Source organism: Cheilinus undulatus, linkage group 3 (genome assembly GCF_018320785.1).
Source record: "Cheilinus undulatus linkage group 3, ASM1832078v1, whole genome shotgun sequence".
Lineage (NCBI taxonomy): Eukaryota > Metazoa > Chordata > Actinopteri > Labriformes > Labridae > Cheilinus > Cheilinus undulatus.
The window spans coordinates 11,101,172-11,114,272 of NC_054867.1; the positions used below are offsets into that span (position 1 = coordinate 11,101,172).

The window sequence follows — 13,101 nt, forward strand, 5'->3', positions numbered from 1 at the left end:
ATTTTCTGTCCCTCTCCTTCAAGGTAAGTATTACACATAGTTTGAGCAATTTAAAAATGAAAATGACATTAAACCCAATTTACCAGAAGTTTACAGTTTTTCAAACTGACTTGCATGTTGCATGTTTAAAGCTTGTGTGCCCAGCTCTGGCCATTTGTTACTGTAAAAAAACAAATCAACAATGTTCACACACCCTGCAGAGGAGCCTGAGTAAAACTGAGATCATTTACAGAAAAACACACACATATGCAGCAGCTGCAGCCATGACAGACAAATACAAAGAGAGACAACCCATGCACTCGCTCATCATCAAATAAAACACTCATACAGAGAATAATCGGTGTGTTCATACCATGAGGCAGGTTTCGTGGGGGGACGGGAGGTGCCATGACACTGCCCACATGAGCGGACAGGAATGGGAGGGCGTCTCTGGTACCACTGTCCAAACTCCAACTACTGGGGGTGGTGAGGACTGGTGGAGGAGGAGGAGGAGGAGGGAGAAGAGTAGACGGAGAAGTGGATGGAGCGAGGGAAGGAGACGGTAAGTGGAGCGTCTATTTAAATATAGTCCTGCACATCAGCGTTGGTGAGCATGCTCACCTTTCTCAGCCACAGACAGGTTTGGGTCACTGCAGGGTTTGCACGGACCGATCACCTGATGGAACAATGCTCGCTGTAGGTTTGTGGGCTAAAGAGAAAGAAGATAACATCAACAAATGTTTAGGAAAAGATCATGCAAAATAAAACATTTTATCAGCCTCTCTTTCTACTGATTATTAGTTTTAATCTTAGCAAGTTCATCAGGTTAAAACTGGCTACTGCTACTGAATACTTCTATTGGCTGATCTAGATGCAGGTGATTTCAGAATCAGAATTTCAAATACAAGCAATCTGACTTGGGGTTTGTTGCAAAACAAAGAAGAAGAATAAAAATCAAGAGGCTAATAGAAATATTAAGAGGCTATAAACTTCAATAGATTCTTATAGGAAAATATAGTAGTAAAATAAAATATAAAATGCAATATAAACATCACAAAAGTATGTAAAAGGTGCAAAAAAGACGAGACTGTACAGATATGCAGGTTTACCAGTGATTGGGCTATAGTGCAATTTTCTAAATGGCTAGTAAAGAGAAGAGATAAGTCCAATTTACATTAATGTAATGCATAAGCTGTGTTTCCACCAGGTGGTCCAGTTTGATTTATTATGGTTTGTAATGGTTTGGTATAGTAAATCCAAAAATAGTTTGCACCTGTTCCTCCACTTGGTTGGTAGACTACAGAGGGTGGTCATGTAACATCACAATCACTGCATGTCTGTTGTTTCAGCCACTGAGTCAAAAAGATTGTACTGGTGACAGAATCAGTAGTGAATAAGCAGCTTTATTTTAGCTGAAAACTGCAGTTTTAAAAACTACATCTTGATGATGTTAACCGTGATCAGTAAAGATCCACAGCTGATAGAACAGGGATCAGCAACTACATTTGCAAAAGGGCCAGTTTTCCCCTTGAAAGGCACTCTGGAGGCTGACTCTTTGGGCTCTAACAGTGAGATTGGTACCTATACCACAGCCAGCCACTAGGGGGCGACTGAGATATTTTAGCTGAATTTTTCCATGGCTGTCATGTTGTCTGTTGCTGGGTTTGATGCTAATATGCTGTGTAGTGATGAGTGAATAACCCAAGCAGGCAAATTGCACTCCCAAAACTCCTGAAGCCAAAAGTTTCCACCGAAATTGTGAGTTTTTTATCATGAATGGACTGATAAATGCATGTTCATCATGAATTCTAAATGCTACTAACAGCTGAAAGTGGGAACCCTGAAAAATGGATGAATCATAAAATCATTCCTGATGAACTGTCTCACTTATCAAGTCATTTAACAGCTGTAGAGAGTTTATGAAAAAAGAAGCACCCAAAATGCTATAATGTGTGTTTCCTCTGCACAGGTTCTGAATTTGATCATGGTTCTGGGCACCGGATGGGAAGATGTGGGGGGCCGGGTGTGGACCTCGGGCCTCCAGCTGAGGATCACTGTTTGTAGAAATGTTGGGAACCATAACGGTACGTTAATAAAGACACAGGATGAAGCCGAGCTATTACAGTAGATACCACAAGCCCTAAGGTGAAAATAGGTGAATATAACCCAAACTCAACTCTATTCTTCTTCCTCTTACCTTGAAGGAAAATTAAGACCTTAAATTTCAGCAGATCAGTCACACGATAGAATAATATCTGAGGTGGCAGGGTATCTACTGACAACAGATTATGTTTTAAAGCTGTCCCATGAATTCTGATTAACATGCTGGTTCTATATGGGAAAGCCTAAAAATCGAACATGTTTGTCGATATTCATCACAGATTAAGTGGTGAAGTGAAAGTATCTGATGCAGTATTTGAAAAAGTATGAAATCCTGGGTACGCTAGTCTTGTTTAAAAAAAGGGTGCAGCCCGAAATTTGCAGATGAATTAACAACCACAAAGCAATCTTTTCACAGGTTACCTTTAGTAAAAAGTGAATCACTACAAATGATCTAAAGCTTCATCACAAAACTTCATCATTAATTGACTTTAAAATACAGCTCTGATAAACAGAGCTGATGTGAGCCTTCAGGCTCTGCTTCATTTAGTTGAATTCCACATTACAAGCAGGAAACCTGATTTGAGGCCACATGTCAACGTTCACGGTCCAGGAAGCATTACAGCCTAAGAGAAGTCTGTTCATGAGGCTGACAGCAGAGGGGAAGAAACTTTCTTATGGTGGGGGTTTTGGTCCTGATGGACCTTAGCCTCCAGCCAGAGGTGACGGCCTCAAAAAGCCCTCGTCAGGAGTGAGAGGGGTCGGCTTCAATGTGGTTCCAATTTTTGTCAGAGAGAGTGTAAAAATATGAAAGTGTTTTTAGGTCATATCTGTTACCTGTCCGTTCTCGGTGAGGTTGGAGTACATGGCACTGCTTGGTCGGTCTCTGTGAGGCGGCAGCAGCATCAGCATCTCTCTGTTGTGTCGGTACTTATCCGGCAGAGACGGCGAGCCGACTGTGGACAAGAAGGGGAGAAAATGTATCAGATTCTGAAAAAAAAAAAAAAATCATCCTTGATCAAACAATGGAACAGGTTCTGAACAGTCTAAGCTGCTTACCTCTGATGGTTGAGGGGGCGGAGTTTATCATCTGAGAGGGTGCAGAGTGGGTGGAGCTAAGGCTGGAGGAGGATGGGCTTGCCTGTAGTCAGAATAAAGAAGTACAGTTATCATACCTGCCTCTGCTTTTTTTCAACTTCTACACATTTTAGAGCTAAGCTGTCAGACATTCAGCCGTTAACTGAACAATGGACCAACAGTTTTGTTTGGCCATGAAGGCTCTGCTCAAAAGATGCTCCCTGGGTTAGTCTTGAAACATACTTTTACTTTCTAGGGGGCGCAGTGCTAAACCCGTACATGTAGATGAAACAACACATTTAAATTTAATTTAGTGTCCATCCACTCCTTTGCAGCATTAAAAAAACTGCATGAGAAGGTTTTAAGAACAAATGTTCTTTATAATGGTTGAGGAATGTTTATTTCTTTCTCTGACCCTAATGGTGCAGAGAATAACTGACCTGCATGCGGTAGAAGTCCTCGGGGTTGTCCACCACCATCCCGTCAGCCAGGATCAGCAGACTGCCGACAGTCCCTGTCTCACTGGAGTTGTGAGAGGAGAAAGAGGAGGAGGAGTTGCGTATTGGAGTCAAAACAGCAATAGGACTGAGAGGAGGGAACCCAGGATTGGAAGTGGTAGAAAAAAGGAGGGGTAGAGGCAGAGGGAGTGAGCGAAGAGAAGGGAGGGGAGGAAGGAAAGGAAGCAAAGAAGAGGGTGAAGGATGGGAGGAAGAGGAGGAAAAAGGAGCCAGGAACCGTGCAAAATACAACCAAAGAGAAACAAACACAGAACGGCAAACAACCAAAACATGCATGAAGTTATTTGGTAAAAGTAATGCAGGAGTTTGCAGCCAAGATCATGCAAAAGGCAAAATGTTAGGTGAGAGAAAGAGTCAGAGAAAGAGAGAGAAAGAAAAATGGATGAATATCAGACAGTGACGTCAGCATAAGTGACGTTAAGGAAATCAGAGATCATTAATGAGTGAAGCAGCAGATGAAATCAGTGCTCAGAATAGTGAGGAAGAGAAAATGTAAGAATGACTTTAAAGAAACCCTCCTATAAAAGTCATGCTTTTGTCAAGAAACGTCAACATTAAAATAAGAAAAATAAGAAAACAAAACAAAAGTGACTGTGTTTGTCTGCTTTAAAATTTCAGCCTACCAAAGAGAATCTAAAGGACACTGATTTAGACCAAGTTTAATATCTAATGTCTGAGGATCCATAGCTGCAAATATGGCAGTTTGGATTAAGAGATCTGAGAGGAAAAAACAACAAAGTGTTTTCATTTTGAAAGGTTTAATAGACCTGAAATCAAGACTGAGTTTCACGAATGCAATGAGAAAAACTGAGGGCACCAGCAGGACATTAACCTTTAGTCTTTTGTCACACCCTAAACTGAGCTTTAACCCTCCTCTTCAATTGAATTTAAGCCCAACTGAATACAGTTATAGTGAAGCCTTTAGTCATGATGCATGTCTACATGAGCCCAGGGGTTTGTTTACAAAAATATCGACAGAAAGTACGGATTGCACAAAGAAGAGGAGTAATAAAAGTAGGAGAATTAAGAAGAAATTTACTATTAAATTGCGCAAAATTTTAAAGCAAATTCAATCCAAGACTTGGAATCAAATGACCAAAAATTAGCAAACAAATTATCCAAAAATTTCCTGGAAAATTATGTAAGATTTCCAAACAAAGTCCCACCAAATATTCAAGAAAAAATCCCCAAATTTCCATTGAAATTCAGGAAAAGTTCCATATAATTCAACAAACAGATACATTTCCAAAATTCCCACGAGAGTGCCAAAATATATTAATAATAACTTCCCCCCCAAACGTAAAATCAAACCCTCCAGAGTATCCAAACAACCCCCCAACTTTTAGTGAAAATTCTAGAAAATTTCAAAGCAAATTCCTCCAACATTTCTAGTATATAACTTAAACTTTGATGGAATTTCTGGACAATGATTTCAAAAATTAAAATGATTACTATGCTGCTGGAAATCTGCAGTGTAATGTCCTCATATGCACAGTACAAGTGACAAGTGTTCACACCCTTGGATGTTTTACTCTTCATTGATTTTATAAATCAATAATGGACAATATAATTCAGCTGTTTGACCCTAAAAAATATCACAAATTAAATCAGAATTCTAAGCAGTTAGTTTAATTAAATAAAAATGGACACTGTTAAATAAGTGACTGACTAAATATTCACCCCCTTTAAAGTGACTGACCTAATTCATAAGAGGTCCAGTCAACTGGTGCTAGTAGTCTCACAATTTGTGAAACAGGGATCACCTGAGTGCAGTGAGTGTATCTCAAGTGATTGTAGTATAAAGACGCCTGTGTCTGGAAGGTCAAGGCACTGCTGATCAGTATTGATCTGGCGATCTAAAGGGATCTAAAGGGAGTGAATAATTATACAGTCACTTATTTAACATAAAATATTTTTATTTCATTGACATTACTTTGTAGAATTCTGTATTCACCTTGAGAAAATTAGGTTTAATTGTTATATAAAGAAAAAAAATGACCATGATGGCTTTATAAAGTAATAAAGGTAACACATCCAAGAAGGTGTAGTTTTGTAGTGAAGTCAGGGCTAAGGTTCATGGTATCAGTTACAGTTAAACTTCCTTTAAAATTATAGAAAGTGTTGAGTAATCAGAGAGCTGCAGACTGGGGGAGAGGACTGCATCATCTGAGAAATTACTAAGGAGCTTGTGTAATATGGGCTATTAAGAAATGCCGTTTCAACATGTGCAGATTCAATGGACAGGCAGGAGTTTAAGTTTCAATGATGAAAGGAGAGGGAACTTTAAAAATATTACAGATGACTGCAGCAGCTGTTGCTCAATGAAAACAGAACATTTCTAATTTTAGGTTGATGACAAGGTGAATATGGAGAAATATGAGTGTATTGTTGTGCTTTGTTGTTTGCTGACCTGTGCCGGTGCATTAGTTTGAAGCTCTCTGGGCTCATGGGGCCATGAGAAGCCAGGATCCCTCTGTGGGCGTTTGCTTTGTCCAGACCAGGCAGACCCTGTAGAGAAACATAGAAGCACTGCTCTGAATATTCACACTGCCCTATCGGGAATCACACATGTGTTTTAATCAGACACATTTTTAATAGTGAGAGGAAATACTTAATTTGAAGAAGTTGGACCCTCTGCTATGACACGTTTACTTTTGGCTGATCAGAATGGGCTTGTATTTCTTAATTTGTGCATGTTTTTCTTTCTTTCAAGTTTCCCCTATGCTCTTAAGTTTGAAAATCTTAAAAAAACAGTCAATAGATAATGGACTTTTGTAAATATTTTCCTGCACTCACATGGCACAGGCTGCTCCTCATCATCTGAAACTGATCGATCAGCTTCTTGTGTAGGGGACGCATTTCTGGGTGCACTAGCTTCTCGTGCACAGCGAGGCCGACTCCCAGGATGTGGACCTAAAGATAAACATCAAAACATTAATGAATATATGACTGTAGGGGACAGAAAAATAACTCCTACCTTTTCATCTTAAAGTTTTCCATTCACGCTTTAATTTGGATTTGTTGCAATACACGTATACATTACCAGAATCATATTTAACATACAAACACCGGACTGATGTGCAGAGAAACGAGCAATGGACAGTAAGCTGCGTTATGTTCGAGTGTGACTCCAAAAGGAGGACAAATAAGCATCCGGCTTGAGGCTGCCCCGGACACCAAACAAGGCATTTAAATTCCAGACTGTCCGGCAAAAGCCGGACATATGGCCACCCTCATTAGCGGTTAAAATCTCCCAAAAAACCAACAAGATCAGACAGAATTCATGTCCATTAATCTCTTGTAAGTTAAATGTAAAATAAGGGTTGGCTGAAAACATTAATTTTCTGATTTTCTCTGCTGGATTCATTGACTGTATTCAGCTTTGCTGGACAGTCTGCATGTGTGCTATGTGTGTACCTGCTGTATTGGACGAAACACACTTGAATAAGCATATACAGAAACAAAACACTTCCTCTAAATATCAGAAACACTTCACCACAGACTTTTGACCAGGTCTGATGGCTTAAGGACCAGCCTTTTTCTGTCCATTAGTAAAGGAGCATCCTGGCTTTGTCCTTTTTGAGACGAACAAACCCCAACGGGGGTATAACTTCTGCTATCTGCTATTCATCTGCTATCTAAATAATGAGAGTACATTGCATTAAAAAATGAAGACCGTAAAGTGGAAAAAAGGAAAGAATGTACACAGTAGGCTATGTGCTGGGTGTAAGATAGAATACTGCGGCTAGATTTTTCTAAAAATTGGATTTTCACATTTGACACCATTGCTCACAGATGTTTCACATGATTAGATGATAAATAGTGGGATTAAATACAGCCTCACCTGCTCCTGCATTAGGTCTTTAAGCTGTGTGATCTTGTCTGTGTCTTCAGGATGAGTGGTGATGTATTCTTTATCAAAGAAAGCCTATAGCAAAGATAAAACACTCCATAAAAATGTGGCATCAGATTCAGAAATAGTCACTAGTCTATAAAATGTCCTGCATCTCTGAAACTGTGGGTATACTGGGCAAATAAAATCAGATATCTAAGCTACAAGTGAATAAATACAGACAAAGATTCATCATTCACTGAAGACTGCCTTCATGCAAACCCAGAACACATGCGGATCTACACACATCAAAATATTCCTGTAGTTTAGTGACCTCTTGATATCTGGCGATGCCTCCATTGACGGCAGCGTCGATGACCCCATTGAGCGTCATGCTCAGCAGGTTGATGTTTCCATGCAGCTGTTTGTGCTGGTATTGGCTGATCAGAGTCCGCAGCTCCTGGTTCTTATTCTCCACCACAGAGATGGCGTTTTCTAATGGACTCACTTCCACCTGAACGAGAGACAAAAGGCTCAGAGTTATGTCAGTTTCAGGCTGGGTGCATATTGGCTATGCGACTGCTTTGGCTTGTGTCAGCTTTAGCATGCACCGTCATTTTCATACCAGGTACATGCTAAATGAAACTTCTGTTGTTACAGCCCTGACTTTCTTAATCAGTTGTACCTCAACAGATTTCCCTCCAAGTAACTTAGTTCATTGCATTTGTTCATCATGACTTCATTGCTTACCCCACAAGGTTTATTTGTTTAATGCTGCATCATTGTTTCCATTGAAAGCATGTTTTGCAAAACGAGGGTGAAAAGCTGTTAAAGTGATGCAGCTAGTCTCGTAGCTCAGTACAAGAGTTCTCTAGACTCTTGTGTCCCGTCATCTAAATAGAGAAGTAGAAGGGGGTCTGCAGGACTGAGTCATTTGTATTACTGATCGCCTCCACACCGGGCGAATTAGTTTGGACAGTTAACTTTATATAAAGTTTAGGGATCACAGGTAATGTATGTAGACATTTTCTGATGATAACTGAAGAATGCAAGTCCATTTAGAGTTTTAACTTTCCTCCATTCCCCTTTGATTCCTTAGTGCTATTGTTCACTTCCTGTCTCCCATCTGACTTTCTTTGATTGGACACATATAATAGGGATGACCGCTATATTGCAGCCAATGTTATCCTTTTTCCAGCTGACTTATCAAAAATGGTTTGGAGAACAAAAATTACACAGGATAAAGTCTTAGAAATCCAGCTGACTTGGAGCTCAAACACATCTTGCAAGATGCCAGGGCAGCAGGGAAATAACTAAAAGATACTGCTGATGCATGGGTACTATTACAATATGAATAATAAGAATTCTCTTCCGTCACTCACCAGCTCTCTCTTCTCCACCTCAAACCAGCGTGAAATACCAGGCAAAGGATGAGTGAGGATCAGGGTCGTCCTCTCGATCCAGAGACTCTGAAACACAGAAAACGACAAATATCAGACAAGAAGCTCTAAATCCACCAGGTGAGAGGGATGCACACACTTTTTCATTTTCCATAGGACTTAGGGCATAGAACAAATTGAAATCCTGGTACGGGATGAGTATGCGTTGTCTAGTAGCTGCAAATGTGTCGGATAACAAAGTGCTTGTCTCTTTTTTTAATAACCAACCAGCCAACCAAACCAGAGCATACAAATGGAGCGAGTTTGGAAATTTGAAGGAGGACAAAAAATGTTTAAAAAGTTGTAATGCAAGCTCACAAAGCTCTCTCAAAAATCCTCTTGGATAAATTCAACATTATGGTTAGGTTATGGTACAAACTGAATATTGTGTCTTGAACAGAGGAAGTTTAGAGGGCACATTTTTCTTTTATCAATAGTACCAACACTGATAGTGTGATTAAACTCTCCTTGGCTCACCTTGAACTCATTGTCTCTGTCTTTGGGTCCTTTGTGGAACGGTCGGTCGTAACGGAATCGGCGGACGTTGTTGACCCTGTAGAAGCTCTTGATGCGATCAGGGACTCGGTCCATCTGGAGGACGGTGACGCTCTCTGGCACTGGTGTGACAGCATAAATCTGAAGGTCTGAGCCGAGGAGGGGGAGGGTCAAAGACAACAACGGACCTGTTTTCACATACAGTACTGTGCTTGACTGCCGATTGACACGTATGTGTGTTAACATTTGTCAGGCTTGACTCTGGACGCCACCTCTTGTCCAACCCTTAGTTGTAGTACATCAGGCTCTATATGCCTAAAACTTATGCACAGGACTGTATCTAAAAAAAATACTGTACTGCACTTTTTTGTATTCTGAGTACTCATTAACTCATAAGTGGTGTATTAATTTAGCTTTGGCTGAAGGATACACTGTGCATCACACTGCAGAATGGCTTCATCAGGCTGATTGGGGTGCTGCATCGCTATAGCCTGAGGAAATTCTCCCAGCATCCTTTGCTGGAAGGCCTCCAGTCTCTCGTAGTCATGGCCACGACAGACAAACTCTTTGTTCTGGAGAGGAAAATAAATCAAGACAGACAGAATATAGCTTAAAGAGCCTTCAGATGCAACACTTTTTATTTTAGGATTGAGCTGGTTTCAAGGTTTTTATTCTGTTTGTTGCTGATGCTATATTGAGTTTAAATACACTTTATCCTCACAACAAAACTGAAACTCACTCTAAGGAAGAAGGGGAACTTTCTGCCGTAGAATCCGACCCGGAAAAACTCAGGCTCCAGACGCTGCTGCTCCATGATGTTGTCATAATAAGCTGCCTCCATTTTCTTTACACATATGTTATAAAGAGAATACAGTCATCAGTTCAAAACCAAAACAACAAAAAATAGATTCGTATTTCTTTACCAGTGAATATACAGGACATGAAACCAGCCAGTCATAAATAGAGATTCACTATTACTGTATACTTCCTATTTCAGATGACTAGGTGAGATGCACACAGGAAGTAATTTACAGCTCGAATGTAACAGTAAAAAAACAGGATGTGATGTCGTTTGTGGTTTTGTGGTTTCTGAGGTAGTGTGTGATGACTCTGCTTACCCTGATCCAGCTCAGACTCTGATAGTCGTACAGTGATTCATACTGAAAGGCCAGCTCTCTGCACAGCGGGATACCAAACTCCCAACACTAAGGACACAAACACACAAAGAGACAGTTTAGTTCACCCCATGGTTAGATAAATATGTTCAAAATTACATTTTACATCTTTTTAATGACTGGTGTTAGCTGTCGTGTGATGGTTGCTAACAGGTTTGTTTTTTTTTCACACAAGTGTGGTCCAATTTCTCTTGAAGGATTTTTAGTATCATTTGTCTTTGTTGTTCTTTATCAATTGGGACACATGAAATTAAAACAGTTGTTGGAAAAACCAACATTTACATGATAATATAATATAATATAATATAATATAATATAATACATACTACAGTACAGAATATAGAATATCGAAAATTGAGGCAGCCCATCCTCATGAATCATGACATATTATAATTATAAATAACAGGATGAGCTGATGAAGTCAGCCATTTGGATATTAAGGTATGTTCTGTAGTTCACCAGAAAAGTGCTAAATATTTTGTTGACTCTCTGCGGTTGTTTTTAGCTGAACAGTGAAGGGGCCTCACATTTGTCTTTGCCTGGGGCCTCCAAATGACTAAACCCACCCCTGCTGAGAATTATAATTAACTAAATCATAGCTGTGTGAGTCCTGACCTTCCCCTTGTTGAAGTAGTGGATGACTTTACGGCAGAGCCCCTCCTTACGGTGCCACTCGGTCTGAGCGGGATAATGTAGAAACTCTTTGAGGGGTCGCTCGTCCCAGTGTAGGAGCTCCCAGTACAGCAGCAGAGTGAACGCAGCCTCTGTGGACAAAAAGAAACAAAGATGGAGAAAAAACAATAAAAAATCCTCCGTATGGCATTTGTGAGACTATGCGTCAATAAATCTTTGTTTCTGTGCTGTACCTGTGTAGTTCTCGGCCTGTAAGTGCATGTCACATAGTTTGTGGATGTAACGGATGTACATCTCTTCTTTGTTGATCTCTGACTTGTAGAAATTCTGAGGCAAAACAAAGAAGATAACCACATATGGTGAGCTCTACATATTTATGCATTATTTGTGTAGAGTTTTAAAGTTAATAGCATATAAATTAATGTTCAACTCAGATTATACATTGCACTGGTATATAAATTGAAGATAATCTTTAGGGGTCTCCCCTAGGGGAAAAAAATGTTTAAACTATCTCCTTGTGCAGTGATTTTGATTGCAAAGTTAACAATGTGCAGTTTCTGGGCAGCTGGGCTGCTCCTTTAATACTTTCTGATTTCGCTATTGAGAGTTTGCACTTAAGTTAGCTGCAGTATGCTAGCTGAACTCTCAGCCAGAAGTGATATTTGTTCTAAAACACAGCCCTTAAGTCCCTCTGCCCACCTCCTCTGGTCACATATTGTCTATAAACGAGGAGTCTTTCAATATAGCCAGCAAGCTTTATTTAATAAATAGTGAAACACTATTTTCTGTACTTGCAGGATTATGACTAAATGAGGGAGAAAAGCTGTTCAAAAGTGGCACCAAACCCTGACGGTCTCAATGCTTCACTGCTACAATTGCAGTCATGATCACTGTGCATGTCTCAGCTCTTTATACTGTTACATTAGTCTCAATCTTATGGGTAAAAGATGGGTAAAAATGTGCACCATATACACCAGTTATTGAGGTAAATCTGCTCTGAGCATTTTTAGACTGGGGATAGAGTATAAGGAACCAGTAAAGTTATAAAATACACAAAACATCAGCTTATCCAAAAAAATGTTTAACCTCTGTTAATCAAGGCTGGTGACCAGATCAGTACATCAATTTGATTGCATACAATGTTGGGATTAGAGTAACTGTAATACTTTTTTACAGCTATTTTATTCTTCTTAAAGAGTGTTGATTTGAAATAAATGTTTTAACCCTAAAAAGTTTAGAAACATTTCTTTTGTGTTTCATTGTTTCACCACTTTCCACCATGATGATAATGGCTACAAAGTCATATGAAAAAGCTATTCTCTCTCATACTGCCACAAAACATGAATTAGTTTGATTTAAGCCATAAGGAGTTCTTAAGTAACTAGTTACTTTAATAATGCAGTAAGTCAGATTCTTTTTGATAATAGTAACTAGTTACTAACTACTAATCTTCAGTGACTTGGCCATCACTCATAATTTCCACACTATTCCAAAATGCATTTCCAAACTTTGCAAAGTAAAACTTGGGAATCTTCACAAACACATGTTTTTGTGCCAATACAATAAATGAATTTAAGATTAATCTTACCAGGAGGTTAACTGTGCAGCCAATCTTCTTATTCTCTGTCTCATCTCCCTTCATGCAGTCCCTAAAAACAGAGAAAAGAAACAATCAGACAAACATCCTCTCCAATTACAATTGTTCCTCATCTAACAAAGAGCCTCTGCACTACTGATTTGTTATTTACATTTACACGCACAGCAAAGTTGAGCTACATTCATGGATAACAACATCTATCTGGGTTCTCTAACCAAATGGCACTGGCCACATCCCATTCTGGGTGAAAATATAG

At 39.6% G+C, this 13,101-nt stretch overlaps 1 protein-coding gene across 1 annotated transcript in view; it reads right to left on the reverse strand.

Moving 5' to 3' along the window:
- Positions 1-13,101, reverse strand: part of LOC121506749 (dedicator of cytokinesis protein 3-like) — a 172,513-nt gene that overhangs the window by 4,785 nt on the left and 154,627 nt on the right. The window contains exons 36-52 of the mRNA XM_041782604.1: positions 12,837-12,897; positions 11,482-11,575; positions 11,231-11,379; positions 10,559-10,645; positions 10,180-10,284; positions 9,871-10,012; positions 9,423-9,589; positions 8,889-8,975; positions 7,841-8,020; positions 7,519-7,602; positions 6,471-6,587; positions 6,085-6,203; positions 3,597-3,741; positions 3,139-3,220; positions 2,917-3,035; positions 601-688; positions 353-472 (exon numbers count right to left, since the gene is read on the reverse strand). Of these exons, the coding sequence (XP_041638538.1) occupies positions 353-472; positions 601-688; positions 2,917-3,035; positions 3,139-3,220; positions 3,597-3,741; positions 6,085-6,203; positions 6,471-6,587; positions 7,519-7,602; positions 7,841-8,020; positions 8,889-8,975; positions 9,423-9,589; positions 9,871-10,012; positions 10,180-10,284; positions 10,559-10,645; positions 11,231-11,379; positions 11,482-11,575; positions 12,837-12,897 (1,946 nt within the window). The remainder of the gene's footprint in view (positions 1-352; positions 473-600; positions 689-2,916; positions 3,036-3,138; positions 3,221-3,596; positions 3,742-6,084; positions 6,204-6,470; positions 6,588-7,518; positions 7,603-7,840; positions 8,021-8,888; positions 8,976-9,422; positions 9,590-9,870; positions 10,013-10,179; positions 10,285-10,558; positions 10,646-11,230; positions 11,380-11,481; positions 11,576-12,836; positions 12,898-13,101) is intronic.